General features: G+C 26.0%; 1 protein-coding gene across 8 annotated transcripts in view; it reads left to right on the forward strand.

Annotated features, from left to right (window-relative positions):
- The window catches only part of LOC107451019 (uncharacterized), a 227,555-nt gene that overhangs the window by 65,839 nt on the left and 142,141 nt on the right, over positions 1 to 19,575 (forward strand). The window contains exon 1 of one of the 8 annotated variants that reach the window (XM_071187636.2): positions 4,059 to 4,940. The exons of 6 other annotated variants lie outside the window; for them this stretch is intronic. In XM_071187636.2, the coding sequence (XP_071043737.2) occupies positions 4,811 to 4,940 (130 nt within the window). In that variant the 5' untranslated portion in view covers positions 4,059 to 4,810. Of the gene's footprint in view, positions 1 to 4,058; positions 4,941 to 19,575 lie in introns of those variants that run through there. One more of the 8 variants, XM_016066979.4, reaches the window with a different exon arrangement.

Raw genomic sequence — 19,575 nt, forward strand, 5'->3', positions numbered from 1 at the left:
ATGGGGATACACGTAGGACTTTTTTGAACTGAAAAAATAGTTATAAATTTGAACTCTTTATAAAAGATTTTATTGTAGAATAACATCTTCTTTTTAAATATTTCTAGAAATTCTGATTTTCAAACCACATATTTATTATATCGAAAGATATATTTGTACTCAAAGCATAGTTTTACGAAGGGTTTTTTTTAAATATATTTTGTTTATATTATTTGCACATAAGAATTTTAATTGATAAAAAAATTCATTTTTTAATTTTGATTCCTCAAAAGGGAATCATAAAATGCATTCATTAGTTTTCAAGTGTAAAGAAATATTATTTTCCTCGTCAAAATTATGAATGCAAAGAAATTCATATTAGTAGAAAGATAAAAAACTTCCTTTTTTTTAAAGATTTTTTGTTAAAAAAAGAAATACGTCCATTTTAATCAGCTAAAATTTCCCCTGAGAGCCGTAACATTATCTCACCTGAAAAAATTTAAAAAGCGTAAATTGAATCTCATAACTGTCCCAAAGAGAATACATTTAAATTTTTTAGCACGGTTTAAAATATATTTTTTAAATTAACAATAATAACTTATTTTCGCAACACTTGCTTTTATAAAAATTTTATAAAGCATCCTTATGCCAAAAAGTAATTTTAATTTTATAACTAAAACAATATTTTTATTTGCTGTATTTATAGTTACAGACCGAAATCATTTTTAAATTGTATGGTGGTACAGCATCAAATGGTAGAAAACACTGCTAAGAATTTATTTATTTATACAAACTATGATTTGATTTGATTTTATAACCGGCATTGAGCAGCCAAACCCAAATCAAAGTTAATGACTATCAATGTTCAACCCCGTAGTTTTGTAATTTTGAACCTAATCCCGAAGACAAGGAAACTCCTGAATCAAACATTTGGCAAACTGCACTTAGAGGAGGACTTTTTTGATGGAACAAATCCGCATTTGCGTTACATGGAGAAGAAAACCATGAAACCTGCTACGGTTAGCCCAACGGTAAGGTGATTCTAACCTATGATCCATTTACTGAGGATATTTTGTGTAATTATTGTGGTGGGTGCGAGTCGCTACCAGAATTCGTATCAACCAGCCAACGATGGGATTCGTACCTGTGTCACCTCATTGTGAGGCGAGCTCTTTATCCCCTAAACCAGTGCTCCCCACCCTTTTTATAGCCACGGACCGGTCAACGTTTGATAATTTTACCACGGTTCGCTGAGGAGAGGAGGAGAAGATGTTGATTTTTCATATATTAGATGGTTTTTATTTAATTAAACATACCTTCAAAGCAAAATATGCGCGGTATAGATGCGGCTTTAGATGTCGGATCTTAATTTTAAGTTAATATCAGATTAAGTTTCATATCAGGTCCCAGAGTTAACCTCTCGCCCATAGAAAGTCGTACTAACCCGAGAGAAATACACCACAGTAAATAAAATGGAAATAATTTAATGTTCTTTGGGTGGCCCGGTACCATTTGAGTCACGGACCGATACCGGTCTGCGGCCCTGGCGTTGGGGACCACTGCCCCAAATGACCACGGTTCATAACTAATGATTGTCATAATATCTGTGAGGGTTAAAGGTTAAAAAAAAACTAAAATGCTCGGTTTTGAACGATGCTTTTCCTTCTAAAGAAATAATTTACGGCACTTAAGATAATAGGGCCAGAAATATTTTATAAACCTTAATCAAGTATGTTGTTTGAATTAAGTTAGTAAGAGGTTTGTTGTCGTTTATCGATCTCACTCTTAGACATTTGTATTTCATGAAGTGGAGAGATGTTTCATCAATTAAATTTTTACTTACAAAATGGAAATTTCATTCCAGAAAGTAATACTTAGGAAATGATACCTTAGGGCCATAGCAATTTCCTATGATGCTTACTTATTCTCTCGAATCAGAAAGTAATTAAACAAACATTTTTAATACTATAGAATTAGTTCAAACTAATCAAAAGATTTGATTAATTTGAACTAATAGATAAGATAGCCAACGGAAAATATTACAAAATATTTGTGTTTCAGTTGCATTTATAAAAAAAAAATTCCAAAGAAAATTTTGTTGAAAAGTACATTTCCCAGTACTTTTTACGGTAAAATTTTAGGCCATTATTTTTACGGTAATATGTACTGAATTACAGTGGTTTAGTATATACTACTGTAAAAATTCTGGTGCATCAAATTTTTTTGTTCCTTAAAATTTTACGGTAAAAAAGCATTTTACAGGAAAAAGTACTGGCACCCTGAGAAGCAGTGCATTTTGCCTAAATTTTTCAGGAATTGTTTTACAATGTATCGGGAGATTAAAATTCAAAGATTGGCAAAAAAAATGAATTTAATGGAAAAAAACATAGTTATGTGTTGAAATGTAGCTACTGTAGGAAAAAAATTAAGTTTTGCTTGGAATGAATTTCAACAACCGTTTCCGTTACCGGACCTCCAGCAAAGCAATCTTAACTTAAAAATTAAAAATGCTTGTATTGTCATGTTTCCATACTATTTGAGGCTCTTCTACTTCTTTTCGACATTTTTTACATGTGTTCTTAAGATATTTTTTCAATTTATTCAATAATTTGTTCTTTAATGACTTGTTCTTGCTCTTAAATGTCTTATTCTTTAGAATTTTTATGCTAAAACCACAATTTTTTAACGAACTCACTTAATATATTTTCATAAAACGTTACAATGACATTTATAGAAGCTACCCACTTTTGACTTTTTTATAAGCAAAATTTTGTGTTGGCTACAAATCTACTAAATGGTTGATCCTTATTATCTTGATATTATAGAGCATAGCTTAAAAACCATTTATTCGGTTAAAACTACTTTTCATTTTTGTATTTTTACTAAATGTTTGGTAATAAGAACTGCATTGTGAAAACCAGAATTTCCGATAAACCGCTACCTTACAAACGGAAAAAAATATCCAATTAATAGTTTAAACACCGTATATTTTGTGGTTTTATTACCAGAATTATGTGGGAGTTTTTTTTCCAGAAATGTCATTAGCGTACAAGTATGGTAATTTTACCAGAATTTTTTTTCGTTGTCTGAATTTATCTTTCGTTGTTAGTTTTATCGCGTGTTTAACTAGAATATTGTTTAAATTTGCTTGAACATTAAAACGGTGCCGAGTTGCATTATATTATCATTCAAATTATTCTTTAAGGTTGAATGTACGCTTAAATGTTTATGGTTGTTTTGAATTAAAGCATTGTTTAATTTAACTCTTTATGAAGATTGCATTCATTTTTTAACGGTATCATATTTTGTTCCGATATGGTTTCTTGTTGAACTTGGTTTTCAGATAGTGTAAACTATTTAATTAATTTATTCTAAACAGAGCTCGTTCATGATTGTAATACTACATGAAATTGTAAACCAAAATAGCTTTCATTCTTACAATTATTTGCAGCAATTATTATCTACTGAAATGTATCACTTATTTAGTAGTAATATGCCGTTGCGATCAGATATCTGACGTCGCGAGTAGAAACATAGAAATTTATCGCAAGATATCAACCTTAAAATTACAATATGTATTCAAAATAATATTAAATTTAATTCAATAAAATTTTGAAAGAAATTTCTCTCCAGATATCAATTTACAATTACAATATGTATTTAAAAAAGTAGTAAATTTAATTCATTAAATTTCTAAAGAAATTCCTCGCCAAAACCTTAAAATTGCAATATGTATTTAAAACAGCATAAAGCGTGTTTATATTTTTATTTACCCTATATCAATCTTAAAAATGATTGATCTTCCATTATTGCTAGTTAATGGCCTTCAAATAATGTTGATACAAATTACTACCGTGTTTTTCCATTTTACTCTGACTCAATAAAGATACTCCTATCAATAACTCCCATCAACTTCAAAAACTACTCTCTTTTGAGTAATTTTGAAGAAGCAGCATGCCATGGTAACAATCTACTAGTTACGTCACTCCCACCTGTTGAAGTGGCTGAATCATCAAAGTGAAGGTTCTCCCTAGTGATATTAGAGATACTGATTTTTTCTTTTTATTATTATTATTTTCAATCAGATGAGAACAGGTGTAATACTTGGATTCAGTTGGATGGTCGCGAATGATTCTTTATTATGTGCTGTCGGCATGTTATGTGGAAAAGAATTCATTCCCAGTAATACGAGGTATTTTTACGGTGATTGCATAGACTCGTCCGCTTGCTAAGAAGTTTCGTGCATACACGATTTCGAAATAACTTTCAATATCTATATTTTTTATTGATATAGTTTATAATAAATCCAAATTTTTATGATGTTTCATTTTAAAAATTTAAAGGCTTAAAATATGTTCAATATTATATTTTAAAGAAATAAATCATAAATATTTTATGAAAAATAACCTGGTATCATTTATATATTGGATAACAATATTGTGTATGGCTTTCTACTGTACACCTATGGATAAGCATTAAAGGAATTGTTTTCGATAACTATCTTCGAGTGCTTCATAATTATTCCTTTTAGTCAAACTTAATGATAAAATAAATCAAATGTGTTTCACGACAAATTACAACACAGAGGAAGAAGGAAAGGATATCTTAAACATCCTCATTCTATAAATTTCCAACAAGTTACATTCACTTGGAATATAAGAGTAATTGAAAAGTATCAAACCAATTAAAGGTTGGATCTCAACAAAATGCTTTCGGTTGTTCGGTGAAATGCTCAAGAAGGTGCTTTTTGAAAATCAAGCTTTTATACATATATCAAAACCAAGCTTTTGTGTATATCATAACGTTTTCTGTGAAATGATTGAGTGACGAGATGACTATGTCAAAGCGTCGTTCTCGTTCAGATGACAAATCAGTAATTCAACAAACGATGAGTGGACCTTTAACAACAGTAACGCCTGTGTTTGAATCAAAAAAGTTTGAAGGAAGTGTTCTCCATAAAGGTAAGAAAGCGTTAGAAATTTTGATTGTTATATTTATCCAGACCTTCCAAACCGGAAGTTCTAGCTTTCTATATTATTTAAAGAGGTATAAATAATAATTAAATATGCAGACGTCCTTGCTGACAAAATAACTTGATCTGACAATATAAAGTAAGCAAAGGTTCTTACTGACAATATTACTTGTTCTGCAATATTAAGTAAGTAAGCGTTTTTATTGACAATATTACTTATTCTCACAATATTATGTAAGCAAAGATTCTTACCAAAAATACTAATTATTCTGACAATATTTAAAAAGAAAAGGTTCTTACCGACAATATTAAGTAAGCAATATTTCTTACTGACAATATTACTTGCTTTTCAGATACTTTATATGTATCTTTCAATTATTTATATATTATAGTAGTGCTCATATCTTCTATGATCAAAAATTAAAACAGATATTCTGCTACCAGTTTAAATATTTGAGAAAAATCTCCGGTTAACAGCCGGAAAAGTTGCCTGGTTTGATTAAACTTTTTCATATCCAAAACTTTATTGATTGTTCCAGCAATCCGAAAATCACAAAATAAAATGTTTACTGAAAATGAACGATAATTTATTTTCATTTAGTTCGGAAATTCATTTAAACAACAATGATTTAGCCAGTAAATTTTTATAGGCTTGGTTTTTTTTTCAGTGTATATAATTTACAAGGGATAAACAAAATTAGTAATGTATAGAATTTAATAATACGTATTGAATTATGCACATTTTATTTTTAAAAAACAATCTTTAGAATCTGAATTTATTTACTTGTTTTTCTTATTCACAGTATCTTTATTTATTAATCCGGTATAATATTGTTCCGTATTAAAACTTTAAACTTATTTAGCATCGTTCAGCAAGTTTCAAGAAAAGTATACAAATGCATAAAAAAATTTTTAAATTTTAAATAATTTCAAAATAAAATGCATGCAAAATTTTTAATAAAACGATTTCAAATTAAAATATTATGCGGATTAAAAAGTAATGAGGTACAGCCAAATTTTTAAAGTGGAGCTAATTTTTGAAAGATAAAGAAAGTTTTCAAGTGGAATTTTTATATACTTTTAAAAATAATGAGATAAAGCAGAATTTTCACTTGCATTTGAAGTGAAAGTGATTTCAGTTTTTCCTTAGTATCAACGCTGAAACTAAATCAAGCAATATTTTTTTTAAATAATTGATAGTGTTCTGCTGGTAATGTACTTTTAATTGCTTATTATTTCTTTTTTTACTCGCTATTTTCAATATATTGACACTTTCTAAGAACAAAATATTTAAAAAAATAAGTAGGTAAATAATACCGGCAATTCTGAATAAAAGGGACGTTATCAGCATTTAAGTTTAACCTAAAAGTCTTTTTCAGTAAAACATTTTTCTTTCTTTTTTCAAATGAAACTTTCAATAAAAGGATGGGTAGGACATGCCTTTGAATATTTAGAGTTCTTTCCACTTGAAATAATGATTGGTATGTAAGGAAATCAGAAGGAATAATAAATGAATGATATTCAAGAAGGAAAATTTGAAAGATATAACAATCATCCGTTACTGATCTAGAATCATACGCAGATGCCTCTTATTTGGTGTTGAAAAAGATGTCTTATTAGAAAAATGCATAATTTTGCGCAATAAAACGCATGCAAATAACTCTTTGTCATTTCTTCCTATTACTTTGAAAAATTATGCATGCATTTTAGTTCTTAAAAACATGATCCGAGCCAGGGAAAGACGTCGATATTTACTGATTTTAAGAATTAATATTCAATACTCAGCAATAAATTGAAATTTTTGTATTTTTTTTATATATTTAATTTAAGAATTCCGATTCTCTGAGGCTTTTTGTAGAAATAAAATTGAAGGAATTAATTATATCCGTTAAAAAATTCTCTATTCATCCTTACTCAGCGAGTGTCCTTAGGAAGCAACAATAACCAAAATACTTATATTAACACCGAAATCGAAATTGAGTAGTAACATCTTTACTTCCCTATTTATTGATTTTAAGAATTAACATTTAAATATTCAGCAGTAAATTAATATTTTTATGATTGCTAAAATTTTTGATTTCAGATTTTGCCTCCCTAAGTTGTAGAAATGAAATTGAAAGAGTTTATTATGTTTGTTAAAAATTCCCTATTTATCGTTCCTGTACGAATTTCCTTAAGAACCAACTATAACCTAAATACTTATATTATGCCAAAATCAAAATTAAAGAACGATTTAATTTTTAAAAAATGTGTCGATGATTTTTTCTTCTTTTTTTTCTAAGAAAGTAAGATTCCTTTCCTTTCAATTGAATGTTTATTTGTATATTTCTAAGGTTTAGTTTCTGATATAAGTTATTAATTTTATTAACAGTTCTATTTTATTAATAGTGCTATTTTACTTTATGATAGAATAGTAGTTATTTATATCTTAGTTATTATACTAATAAATTAATGTTTCTACATTAAGACATCCCGAATTAGACTTAGATTCCCGAAAATAAGTGTCTCTAATCCGATGATTTTGTTTCACACGTCCTTGTCCTATATATATGTTAAGACCATTTACATTTTAAAATATCTGTATGTAATCACAAAATGTATATGTATATGGAAAATATTCCAAAGCGAAAATATATCTGTAAAAAATGAGCTCATTAAATTAAGCAATATTATTTATCTTTTCTGAAGTTTTATTTAAAAATAAATGTTTGAAATTATTTAATTTATATTTTTTAATTAAGCTTTTAATTATAAGTAATTTCATGTGTCATGTAAACTTTAGAAAACCATAAATCCTTCTTAATGCGGAAAATCTCAGTACAGGAAAATTGTTTTGTAAAAAATGTGCTGTGAGAAATCCAACATCTATGAAAAATCTGATTAAACATATTGCTCTTACTCTACACCAGTAAAATAAGCTATTTTATGTACTACAGATATTATTAAAATAAAAGAAAAATAAACTTTTCTAAACATAAGTTAAAAGAATTTGCATTATTCATACTAACAACAAAAATAATTCATGCGGATAGTGAATGCTTGACAGATTTTATCTAAATATTTAATGTTAGCCTGCTTAAAAAATGAAAAAACTTTTCATCCATTTGCATATAAATATTTTCAAGTAACATCCATGAAGTTATTTTATATCATCTGTAGTTTCAATGAAAAATAAGTAATGTTATTCCAGCAAATGCAACTTCCTAACTAAATTTTTCTCTAAAATCACATCTTTCTCTATTCCGAAAAATTCTTCATAACTGAGTCGTGCTATCCTATTTCATATTTTTTTGTGCTGAATAATCTCATTTTATATATATGGCAGAAAAATAAACAGTCTTGCATTACAAATTTTTTAAATTGCACCAAATCACATAAAAATTCAGCAGTTAACAAGAATTATCTTTTATTGCTGTTACAGAGCGAAACTGAAAGCTTTATTTGAACCATTATTTCATTTAGATAAAATAATTAGCAATTATCCACTTAATGCTTAAAAAGATAAACAAAATAATAAATTTGTTGCCTTACTAAGTACATTTTTATGAATAAAACGGAATATTTTTACAGATATAGGTTTAAATTTAAACTTTAATATTTATGATAAAAAATAATTCTTGCCATCAAATCAAACCAATTTTTCTTGTTCATCGTTTAAACTTAATAAATTTTTTAAATTTTTTTATCTAGTTAATAGTTGCTAAATCATGTGTGCTATAACCTATTTATTGTTAACTATAATAGAAACATTTATAATGTGTCACTTTTAAGATATTTATAATATGACAAAATTCACCATGTTTCTGAGCAACCAGACTATAGTAAAATAGACATTCTTACAAACACACAATTTTAAAATGAGAAACTACATTTTTTTTATTTTGTATTCCCTCTCGGCTCTTTTAATTTCGCTTGTAATATGCTCATTCTTTAATAGTAATTGTGTGCACATATTTTACTATGTCTTACTCTTAATGTGTATTTTTCAAATTGTATTCTACAAAAAAATTTCATCTATATTCCAACCTATATAAGTATACTCTGGGGGGGGGGGGGAAGTATGATCAAAGCTACCATTATATGGTAAATTTTAGCGTGTTTCTGGTTCTATGGAAACACCAAAGAGCTCGGTAATTTTTACTGAAGAGCTCTGGTAATGATTTCGGCGAAATTATCAATAAAATATGATTTTATAATATGTAATAAAATTTGGTAAATGTAGTTAAATTCGGTTAGAGCATGGCATAAAAACCGGTTAAAATTACTTTTGAGTTATGCATTTTTACTAACTGTTTGATAATGAGAACTATAATTTTGAAGCCCAGAATTCCCTGTAAACTGTTACCATATGAGCAGAAAAAGCACCAAATGAATGATTTAAATACTAAGTTTGGTTTAGTTTTATTAACTAGAATTGTGTTTTTATATATATATATAATTGTGAAATATAATTACCATACAATACGATAATGTTTTAAATATTTTCAAGTGATATGAAGTAAAGAAAATTTCATATATTAAATAACATAACAAACTAATCTATTACAAAGATATTACTAGCAAAAATGCAAGAAGAGCTACCTGTAGACTTTTTGCCGTTTTTAGAAGTAGAGCTCGAATGTAACTTGAAACAATTTATATCTTAAAGACCAAACTACTACACTATTTTACCATTTTCCCGACATTTGAACCCTGGTATCCATAACACGACACCGTTGCATTTTGAATAGAAAATCCCCTACATTTTCATTATGCATATTTTCAGAATTACTTTTCCAATTATTTTCTCACCATCTATTAACATGCAATAAAAATAATTTATTTGCAAATAATGTCAAATGTTTCAAAGAAAATATTGCAAAATGCTTCATATATTTCCTAATACTTAATCACATATAATATAAATTATATAATCACAGAAATATTTTCGAAATCGTATAAAATCTGTGTCAAAGTTTTGGGAGATTTAATCTACTTCTGAAACATTAATGAGACATTTTGTGCTGCATAGGAAATATTATAGAAGTTAAAACTGTATTTTATCCTGCTTTCCAGTTATGTTCGACAGTTTGTTTAAAAATATTTTTTAATTAATTTATTTCAGTACGTATTAATGAAACACTCTTAAATTTAATCCTCTTACTTCTTAAATGTAATGTAAATTTAAAATATATTATTTATCGTGAATATTTTTAAAATATAAAGGGTTTTTTTTTTTCATAAATCTTTCCCGCAGATTAATTTTCCCACGTAACTGACAAAAGACATCTAACACTACCTCATTTTTCAAAGTTAATTGGGTGTACATTTTCGATTTTCAACTTCTTTATTCTTTCTACGTCATAATTTTATTTGCGTTATTAATTATGCGGACACTTGGATGGAAATTCTTTTATTATTGCCACTCAAAAGCTAAATTAATTCATGAATTCTCTTCTACGTATAATGTAATACCTCTTTTTTTCATCTACTTTACTTCTATTCCCTTAAAATTACTATCTTTTAAAAAGATAGAAATTGCCATGAATTTATAAAAAAAATCATTATTTTCCTTAAAATAAAAAAGAAATTTAATATTTATATAGAAATTTAAAATTTTGAAGCATTGTACTGAGAAAAAGAGTATGGTCAAAACTACCAGAATCTGGTAAAATTTGACATGTTCCTGGCTTGATGTGAACACCAAAAATCTCGTTAATTTTTACTGAAGCGCTCCGATATTGATATCAGTAAAATTAAAGATGAAATATGGTTTCATAATATGTGATAAAATTTGGCATATTTAGTAAAATTTGGTAACTGTATCGTGATATTTTTGACCACGACATAATACCCTTTATTCAGTTGAATTTTGTTGAGTTTTGTTCATTATAGTTTTTTTTCAGTTTTGTATTTTTTTACTAAACGTGTGGTAATAAAAAATTAAATTTGAAAACCAGAATTGAAGTAAACCGTTAACATATGAGCTAAAAAATTATCAAATGAATGATTAAAATATCGCTTAGTTGGTAATGGTTTCATTAATCAGAATAATACTTTTTTTTACCAGAAATGTGATTTCAATATAATAATGTAATCATACCAGAATTTTTTTCTCCCTACTATACTTGAGATTTCTGAAGAAACTCTAATTTATTAATTAATGTCAGATTATTAGCTTTTTAATGTTTTTTGTTAAACATAATCTATTATTGTTTCATTATCAACAATTCGCCTTTTTTTTTTAAAAAAATTAACATGCATGCTGATTAACTTTGCTATAAGAACCAATTAAGCGTTTGTGGCACCGACATATATTATTTTTTAAATGTTATTTTTCCTGCCAATAAACCAATTTTTCCTCTAAGAATTCTATTAGAAAATTCTATATTAGACGAAATTTTATGCAATTTTTTCTCGGTACCTTGATATGAATTTATTTTTTTAACTAAGTATAATTATTATTTATATACGAGCAATTATAAATGATCAATCATAACAATACTTTCAATTACATTCTAGTATAAGACATAAATTAAATTATAATGAACAGCGTTTTTCAAACTAAAATAAAATTAGATTTTCAAACAATAAAATGTAGTAAGAATAAGTACTTTTAACTAGCTTATATAATTTTAAATATTCAACTAACAATAAAAATAACTGTCTTTTATACCGTTAATATAATATAGCCTCAAAGAACAAAATAGAGAGAGAGAGAGATATAAATTTTTTATTCAATAATATATGTTGTCTATAAACTAAAATTTATCTTAAGCTGGAAAGATAACCGTATCTTTTCTTTTTTTTTTAATTTGCAGTATACAAACATCTGTTTTATTTTGAGAAATATCAGTATGATAACACAGGCATTTTTTTTATTTCTAGTGATGGCAATCACTTTTAGATAAGCAATAATCAAACAAAATAAAGGTAAATGTTAAACATAACAAAATTAACATCATAAATAGGTCGATTCAAGATTAAATTTTGTTAGAGATTCAAATATGTATCATTTATGACCTTGAGAATGTTTCATCTCTAAAAAACACAGAGAGAAGACAAAGCACTCTGTCTTTGATTATAGCATCATATCGATATACATTACACTAAAACTGAACATTGAAATACCACATTTAACTATATTTTGCTCGAGATTAAGATTATTTCAATGCATACAAATGTCAAGATGTCAAGAAGAACCTATAAAAGATGGACGTGGATGGATGCAAATCCATAGTGCCGGAGAGGGTCAAGTTGAAAAAAACTTGGAGACAGCTTTAACCTGTAATAGGCTGTAGCGTTCAAGAAGAAGGAAAAAAATAATAGTGCTTAGGAAGAGTTTTTTTTCAATAGTTATTTAAAAAAATTAGTGTTATGAAAATAATAACATCAACTTTAAATGAAATTGAGACCAACATTCCACACAACACAGAACGTCATATTTATGATTTTAAATTTATGATTTTATGATTCCCCAAAACATAAAGAAAAATTCTTTATGCATTCTTTGAAAAATAATTTCATTCTGTTATTTTTAAAAGCGTAACATTTTTGAGGTAAATAAATAGGTTTTGCATCATTTTGGAATTTTTTTTTGAGGTTTCAACTTGAATAATATTGCAGAAAAGTGAAAACTCAATAAAATATATTTATGCCACGCTTTCACATTTATTTGTGCATTACGCGATTCAATGTTAACAAGATATGTTAACATAGTGTATGCTAACGTTTATAAACAATATATATATTTACAATATGTATATTAACATACATTGCGATAAAAGTGTGGTCAAAACTAACAGAATATTGTAAGATTTAATATGTTTCTGGCTCTATGGGAGCATCAAAAATCTCAGAAATTTTATCCGAAGTGTTTTGGTAATGATTTTGGAAAAATTAACAATTATATATGGTCTTCCTATATGTAGTGTGGTAAAATTTGGTAATTATATCATATCTTCAGCATGATCATGTTATTCGGTTAAATTTACTTTTCAGTTTTGTATTTTTTACTAAATGTGAGGTAATAAGAATTATAATTTTGAAAACCAAAATTTTAGGTGAACCATTACCATATGAACGGAAAAGGAAAAATTAACAAATGAATTGCCTAAATTCTGTAGATTTTGGTTTTATAAACAAGAATTGTGCTTTTTTTTACCAGAATTATTATTATTGTACAATACGGTAACTTTACCAGAATTTTTTTCTCCGTGTATTTTGTTATAACGTCGACATGTAAGGTTTTCCTGATCAAGTGATTACAATCATGATAGTGAAGCAGAATAGACCTTTATTCAATGCTTTAATGTCGCACGTTTGGGATAAATTGTTTGTTTAGTTTATGTGTATTTTCTTATAGATTGAAAGCTTGTTTCATAACACATATCAGTCATTTAACTCACGTTCTATAAAATGTGCCTGCTTCCAAACTCTTATTTTTTCCTGATTTGTTCAGGATTGTTTTTTAAAGCTTTAAAGATATTAATTTCTTTATTATCTAAATAACATGAATTATTTATTATTGAATTATGTTATCTTGTGAATGGCTTAGGGTTTTGAAATTTAATTTGTATAATAAAATAAGAAATAAAAATTACAAATTAAGAATTTTTTTAAAACCAGTGATTATTTTTGGAACTTCTACTGATACTTAGATCCAACAAATAATCCCTTATTTATTCAATATTTCATTCACCTTTTTGAAAATATTTAAAATGAAATGGCCATATAAAAGGAAAGGTTGAAGAAGGATTTTATAAAAGTTTCAGAAAATTTGTGCAATATTACAATTTAAAAACCCGTATTATGATTCAACGTTATGCTGATGGTTTCTGAGAAAATTTAATTTGCATAATAACAGATTTTTTCTATTAGTAGTAATAAATAATTGTTCATCTTGAGTTTGAAATATTGTAATTTTTTTTTCTTGGTACTCATTTAAAGGGTTGAAGTAACGATATCATATCACTATCATTACGATATCATATTAATATTAGAACAATATGAACTATTAACAAGATGATGATTGATAATGCACGGTATCGTAAAGTTTGGAAGAAAAAAGGTTTATGTAAGATATAACATACATTTTTAATATGTCTTACTAAAAGTTTATTCCATTAAGTTAATGTATTGGTGAATGAATAATTACATATTTAATTTAAATAATACATATTTATTTAAATAATACTCATTTATTTAAAGAGTTATACATTGAATTAATATTTATATTATTTATCTTTAATATTAAATAATTACATTTAACTTAATATTTAAATATTTTTACTCAGTTATTTTTGGCAACATTCAGACGCAATGAATAAAATCTGTAATCGAATATTGCCTAAAATTAAGAAGACGATAATTTGAATCCTAGCACAAATATTTGAAGAATGCAATGGAATTTATTTGACGTATCTCCTAAACGTATTTTCTACCATATATTATTCTTAGTATGAGAAAGAAACAGAAAGATATGAAACAGTTTCCTTGTCTTGTTAAGACAAATAGTTTAATCACAAATTTCTATAGTTTTGTATGAAACTTCTGAAGAGAGGAGACGATAGTCATACATAATAAATATAAATCAATTTCGTTATTAAACTCTCTCTCTCTCTTTCTCTCTCTCTTTCTCCTTCTTTGCAAAACATAATTAAAAATAAAAATTAAGAAGCTTTTTTTTAAAAAAAATTTAATACTTAAATGTTGAAATCTAAAATATTGAAATCTAAAGTATGCAAAATTTTTCAGAAGTTTAAAATAAATTAAGACAAACTCAATTTTTTTAGTTATATCAAATGTTGGAAATAATATTTTTTAATTTCATTGTTTAAATAATTCATAGACGATTTTTGAACATTAGGTTCTTTTCATGAAGAATAAGTGTGTGAAAAATTTAAATAATGGGGGCATTTTAAAAAAAAAAATTAAAAAAAAATTTTTTTTGACCGTCTTCAAATAAAAAACTATTAAAACATATCAAAAAAGTCTAATATTTATTGAAAATAATAATTAAACTTATTGATATGTGTTTATTTTGTTGTTTCTATATAAATTCAATATTTATTGTTAAATAAGTTGAGTGAGTTTTTATATATATAGTAGAAAAACGCTCTCATGTTTCAAAGTATATTATATAAATATATTTTGGTGACTTCTACTAATTTAAGATTTGAATTTGATCACATTCTTCTATCATGATCGACAAATACTTATATTCAGAGTCCAAAACTTAAATATAAATGTTAAAAAATTACATTTCAATCCTAATTAACCTAAATAATTATGATCATTAAAACTTCTATTTTTAATCTCATGTTATTTTGCAGCTATATAAAGATTTTACAATTGTGTCTAGAAAATTCATTAAAGAATTTACAGTAAAGCTACATCTCTAAAACAGCTGGATTAGCTTAACTAACAGCTGATATAATGTTTAAATAACTTTCGATTATTTTATGCGTTTCAACAAGGTCATTTATGCGTATATAAATGTCATTGAAGCAAATTGTTTGAATGGGTAAATTCAAAATATTATTCAGAAAATAAAATCCCTTTTCAAATTGTGTTTTGGTACAAGAAAAATAAGTTATCTTTCACCATTTTTAAAAAATAGATAGCAATTTGAATAATGAAACATCAAATTGAAAAACAATACTTAACAAAATATTCACTGCGAAAAACAGTTTGGTCAAAATTACGAAAATATGATAAAATTCAGCGTGTTTCTGGTTTTATAGCATCGCCAAAAAGCTCGGTAATAATAATGATATTTTAAAGCATGGCATAGAAGTCAATTATTCGGTTAAATTTACTTTTAAATGTGCGAAGATTAAGTAAAATATTAGATAAAGTAAAATTAGAAATTTTGTTTTTAATACGAATTGCTTTATATTATACTGCTCTTATTATAAAAAAGGAATGGAATAAGAGAAAAAAATTCCCGATCATATTTCCTCTGATCTCTATTCAGTGTGAGTTCTCCTCAAAAAAAAGTGAGAAACAAACGTTTTGATTAAAAAGAAAACGCTTAAACCAGTAAACATCATTGCTATTATTAAAAACAAAGAGTTTAATCTCGAACAGTTACAATTTTTAGAAAGTAGAATTAACTAAAATTTAAAATCTTTTTTAGCAAATATGACAAGTTTTCTTTATAAACAACTCACGTTTATGTTTATTTCTATTACAACAAAACCTACTAAAGCACCGTGGATCATAATTAAAACCCTTGTTTCATTTTTTAATCACCTTGTTTCAATTTTAATTAAATTTTAAGAAGATGAAAATAAAAGGAAACAAAAAATCAACAAGGCCTTTAATTCATCAACACATACACAAGATGTGCTACGATAAGCCTTTCTTAAAATATATATTTTTAGAATCCTCGTCCCAAAGAGCACGCACTTTGGGAGTCGCAAATTTTTGTGAAATGAATAAGAAAACAAATACTAATGAAACATAACAAGTTTCTAATAAGGAAATGTGAAAAAGAATAACTTAAGGAAACACCACTGAGAAATAAAGTATGGTCAAAATTATCAGAATATGATTAAACTTACCGTGTTTCTGGCCCTATGGAGAAGCTAAAAATCTCGGTAAGCCTTAACGAAGTGCTATGGTAATGAATTAGGAGAAATTAAAGGTAAAATATGGCTTTATAATGTAAGATGAATTTTGGTTATTGTAGTAAAATTTGATAATTTTATCATTATAGCTTAAATCATGGCATTGCAACCATTTATTATGTCATATTTACTTCTCAGTTTTGTATTTTTTATTTAACATGCTGTAATAAGAATTATAATTTTTAAAACTAGAATTTCTGGTAAGCCGTTATTATATGAACGGAAAAATTATGTAATGAATGGTTTCAATACCGTATATTTTGGTTTCTATTACCAAAATTAAGATTTTTTCTTGCTATAAATATCATCCCCAAGCAGTACAGTAATTTTACCAGAATTTTTTCCTCGTGTTGAAATGCTTGCCAAAAATATCATTATAAATACATGATAGCAAATAAGTCAATGCAATTAACATCAGTCAATAGCCAATCCCTATGAAATTGTTATATTCAGCTTAATAAAATCTTCTATCATTAATGAAAAAAGTGTAAATTTAACTTTCTTTTATAAAAAAAATTCTGAGTTTGAACTTTTGACCACTTTTATTCAATCTTTTTACATATGAATGCTTTAATAAGTCAGGGTAAATTTCCTATTTCTTTTATTCTAAATTTTTTTTTTACATAATTTTTTTTCTATAATTTGTTCTACCAAATGAACTGTATCAGGCGCAATATTTCAGTATTAAAAACATTAGTTAATTAAGCCCCTAAATTACCCAAATAAAAAAATAAAAATAAAAAAGGGCTTCAGTATTAAAAATGTATTTCACCATTTCCGTATGAAAAAAAGATGTTAAAACTTGAATTTTTCAAAAAAAAAGAACGTAATTTTTTTTTCGATCTATAAGAGACTAGATTTCAAAGTATATGCTATTAAAACTATATTATGCTATTGTATCACTGAATTCTCATCAATTTTGGTGATAAACATCGATAACTAGCATTGTTGAGTACACAAAGTTGGATCGAGTTTTTTTTTTTTTGGTTTTTTGGTCTGCTTAGGAACAATTAAAATCTAACAAAAAGTCATGCCACTTTTTTTGTAAAAAAGTTAGAGCATCAGCAATAATGTACGAATGATTATTGCAGTTGAAAAAGTGGAACTGTTAGAACAATGGAAAATTGCTGATTTCATAATATATCTATTTTGGAAGACTAAAATATTTTCTCAAATTCGTAAATTCAATTTGTAACAATTTCCATTTCTTAGGATTCGTACAAAATTTTAAATTTTATTAAAAAAAAAGCTCTTCAAAAGTATCCAATAATCAATTTTGATCAAAGTTCAAAACAACAAATCTAAATACCACATTTTATTTTCATTCTTCTTAATATACCTCACCTACATGTAATTATATTTGATCCATGAGTAATTTTATGATTTGACGTCGTTTCTGAACTATTTAATTGAAACAAAATAAACTTTACAGTTGAAAAGAAAAACAAATTTAAAATTATTATTAATATCTTCTTTGTGGATAATACAAAGAAGGTGAATTCGATTTAAGGAAAGTATTTTTATTTTAAGATAGCTGTTTATTTTATTAAAGATTTTTCTATTTTTTTATTATGTTCTTTATCTACATATAATGAACAAAAATCTTGATAGTGTATATGAAAATGAATTGATTAATTACCACTAAAAAAATAAGAATTCAGAAATATCTTTTCGCATAAATTTCAAAAACAAAAAATTATTAAATATGCCTAATACTTTAACCAAAACTATTAACATTTAACTCACTTATTATCTTAGTATAATACATCATTTAAAAATTTGGTTTTGTCAGGTTGCTATCAAATTTTAATCATTTATATGATTCTGTATAGACGTGTCTTTTAAATATAATCTTATATATATTGTGCAGTTAAAATATGCTCGACATTTTATTTATTTTCTGAAGTTCATATATTTTAAAGAATTATATCCAACATAAAAATGAGCAATTTTTAAAGTATATGTTTTGAAATCGTACCATAAATCCTATACTTTAGTCGTTTTTATTTTCAGAAATATTCAAGAGTTTCTAAGCGTAGTTCTGTTATCTATTGTAAGCTTTACAAACTATCATAGATTTTCGTGAGTTAGCATATTTGATACCTTGAGTACTTTTAAGTCCTTAAGACTGTTTGTGAAAGAAATACAACACTGAAACTTTTCAAAGAATTTTTTTTTTCAGTATATGCATCAAAAATCTGAAATTTACTTTTAGGATTTATAGTTATTTCGCAACAAAATCTTTGAAATAGGCTCTTATATTTTTTTTAGATTCTAGAATTGAAAAAATATTATTTAAAATCATTGGAACTTTTTACTTTCTAGCAATTTCTTGTTTGAAAGAAATATAACTACCATAACTCCATTTAAATGTTGAAAAAAAAATTTATAAAAACTTGTTTTTACGTTATTGTTATGTTTATTATCATTTTGCTTTCTAAAGTAAATTTTGTTTGAAAATGATGAAACAAAAACTTCTCAAGGTGTGTTATCAAAATAGCTTGAACTTCTCGATCGAACAACGATCAAAACCTTTCACGGTTGTATATATATATATATAGTATATATATATATATATATATATATATATATATATATATATATATATATATATATATATATATATATATATATATATATATATATATATATATATATATATATATATATATATATATATATATATATATATATATATATATATATACGGTTAAAAAAATTGGTAAGTTTACTACACTGTAAGGTAATGGTATGGGAATGGTTTACCGCAAATTCTTGTTTTCAAAATTATAGCTCTTATTACCACACATTTAGCAAAAAATACAAGTTTGAAAAATAAATTTTACCAAATAAATTTTTTTATGCTATGCTCTAGAGCAGTGCTTCCCAAAGTGTGGCACGCGTACCCCCAGGGGTACGGGAACAGTTTAGGGGGTGTACGTGTTCTTATCCGAAATATCTTGCAACAAACGAAAATTTCAGAAAAATTTATTTAATAACAAAGAAAGCCAT

Source organism: Parasteatoda tepidariorum, chromosome 11 (assembly GCF_982258835.1).
Source record: "Parasteatoda tepidariorum strain Cologne lab strain chromosome 11, Ptep-v5.0, whole genome shotgun sequence".
Taxonomy (NCBI): domain Eukaryota; kingdom Metazoa; phylum Arthropoda; class Arachnida; order Araneae; family Theridiidae; genus Parasteatoda; species Parasteatoda tepidariorum.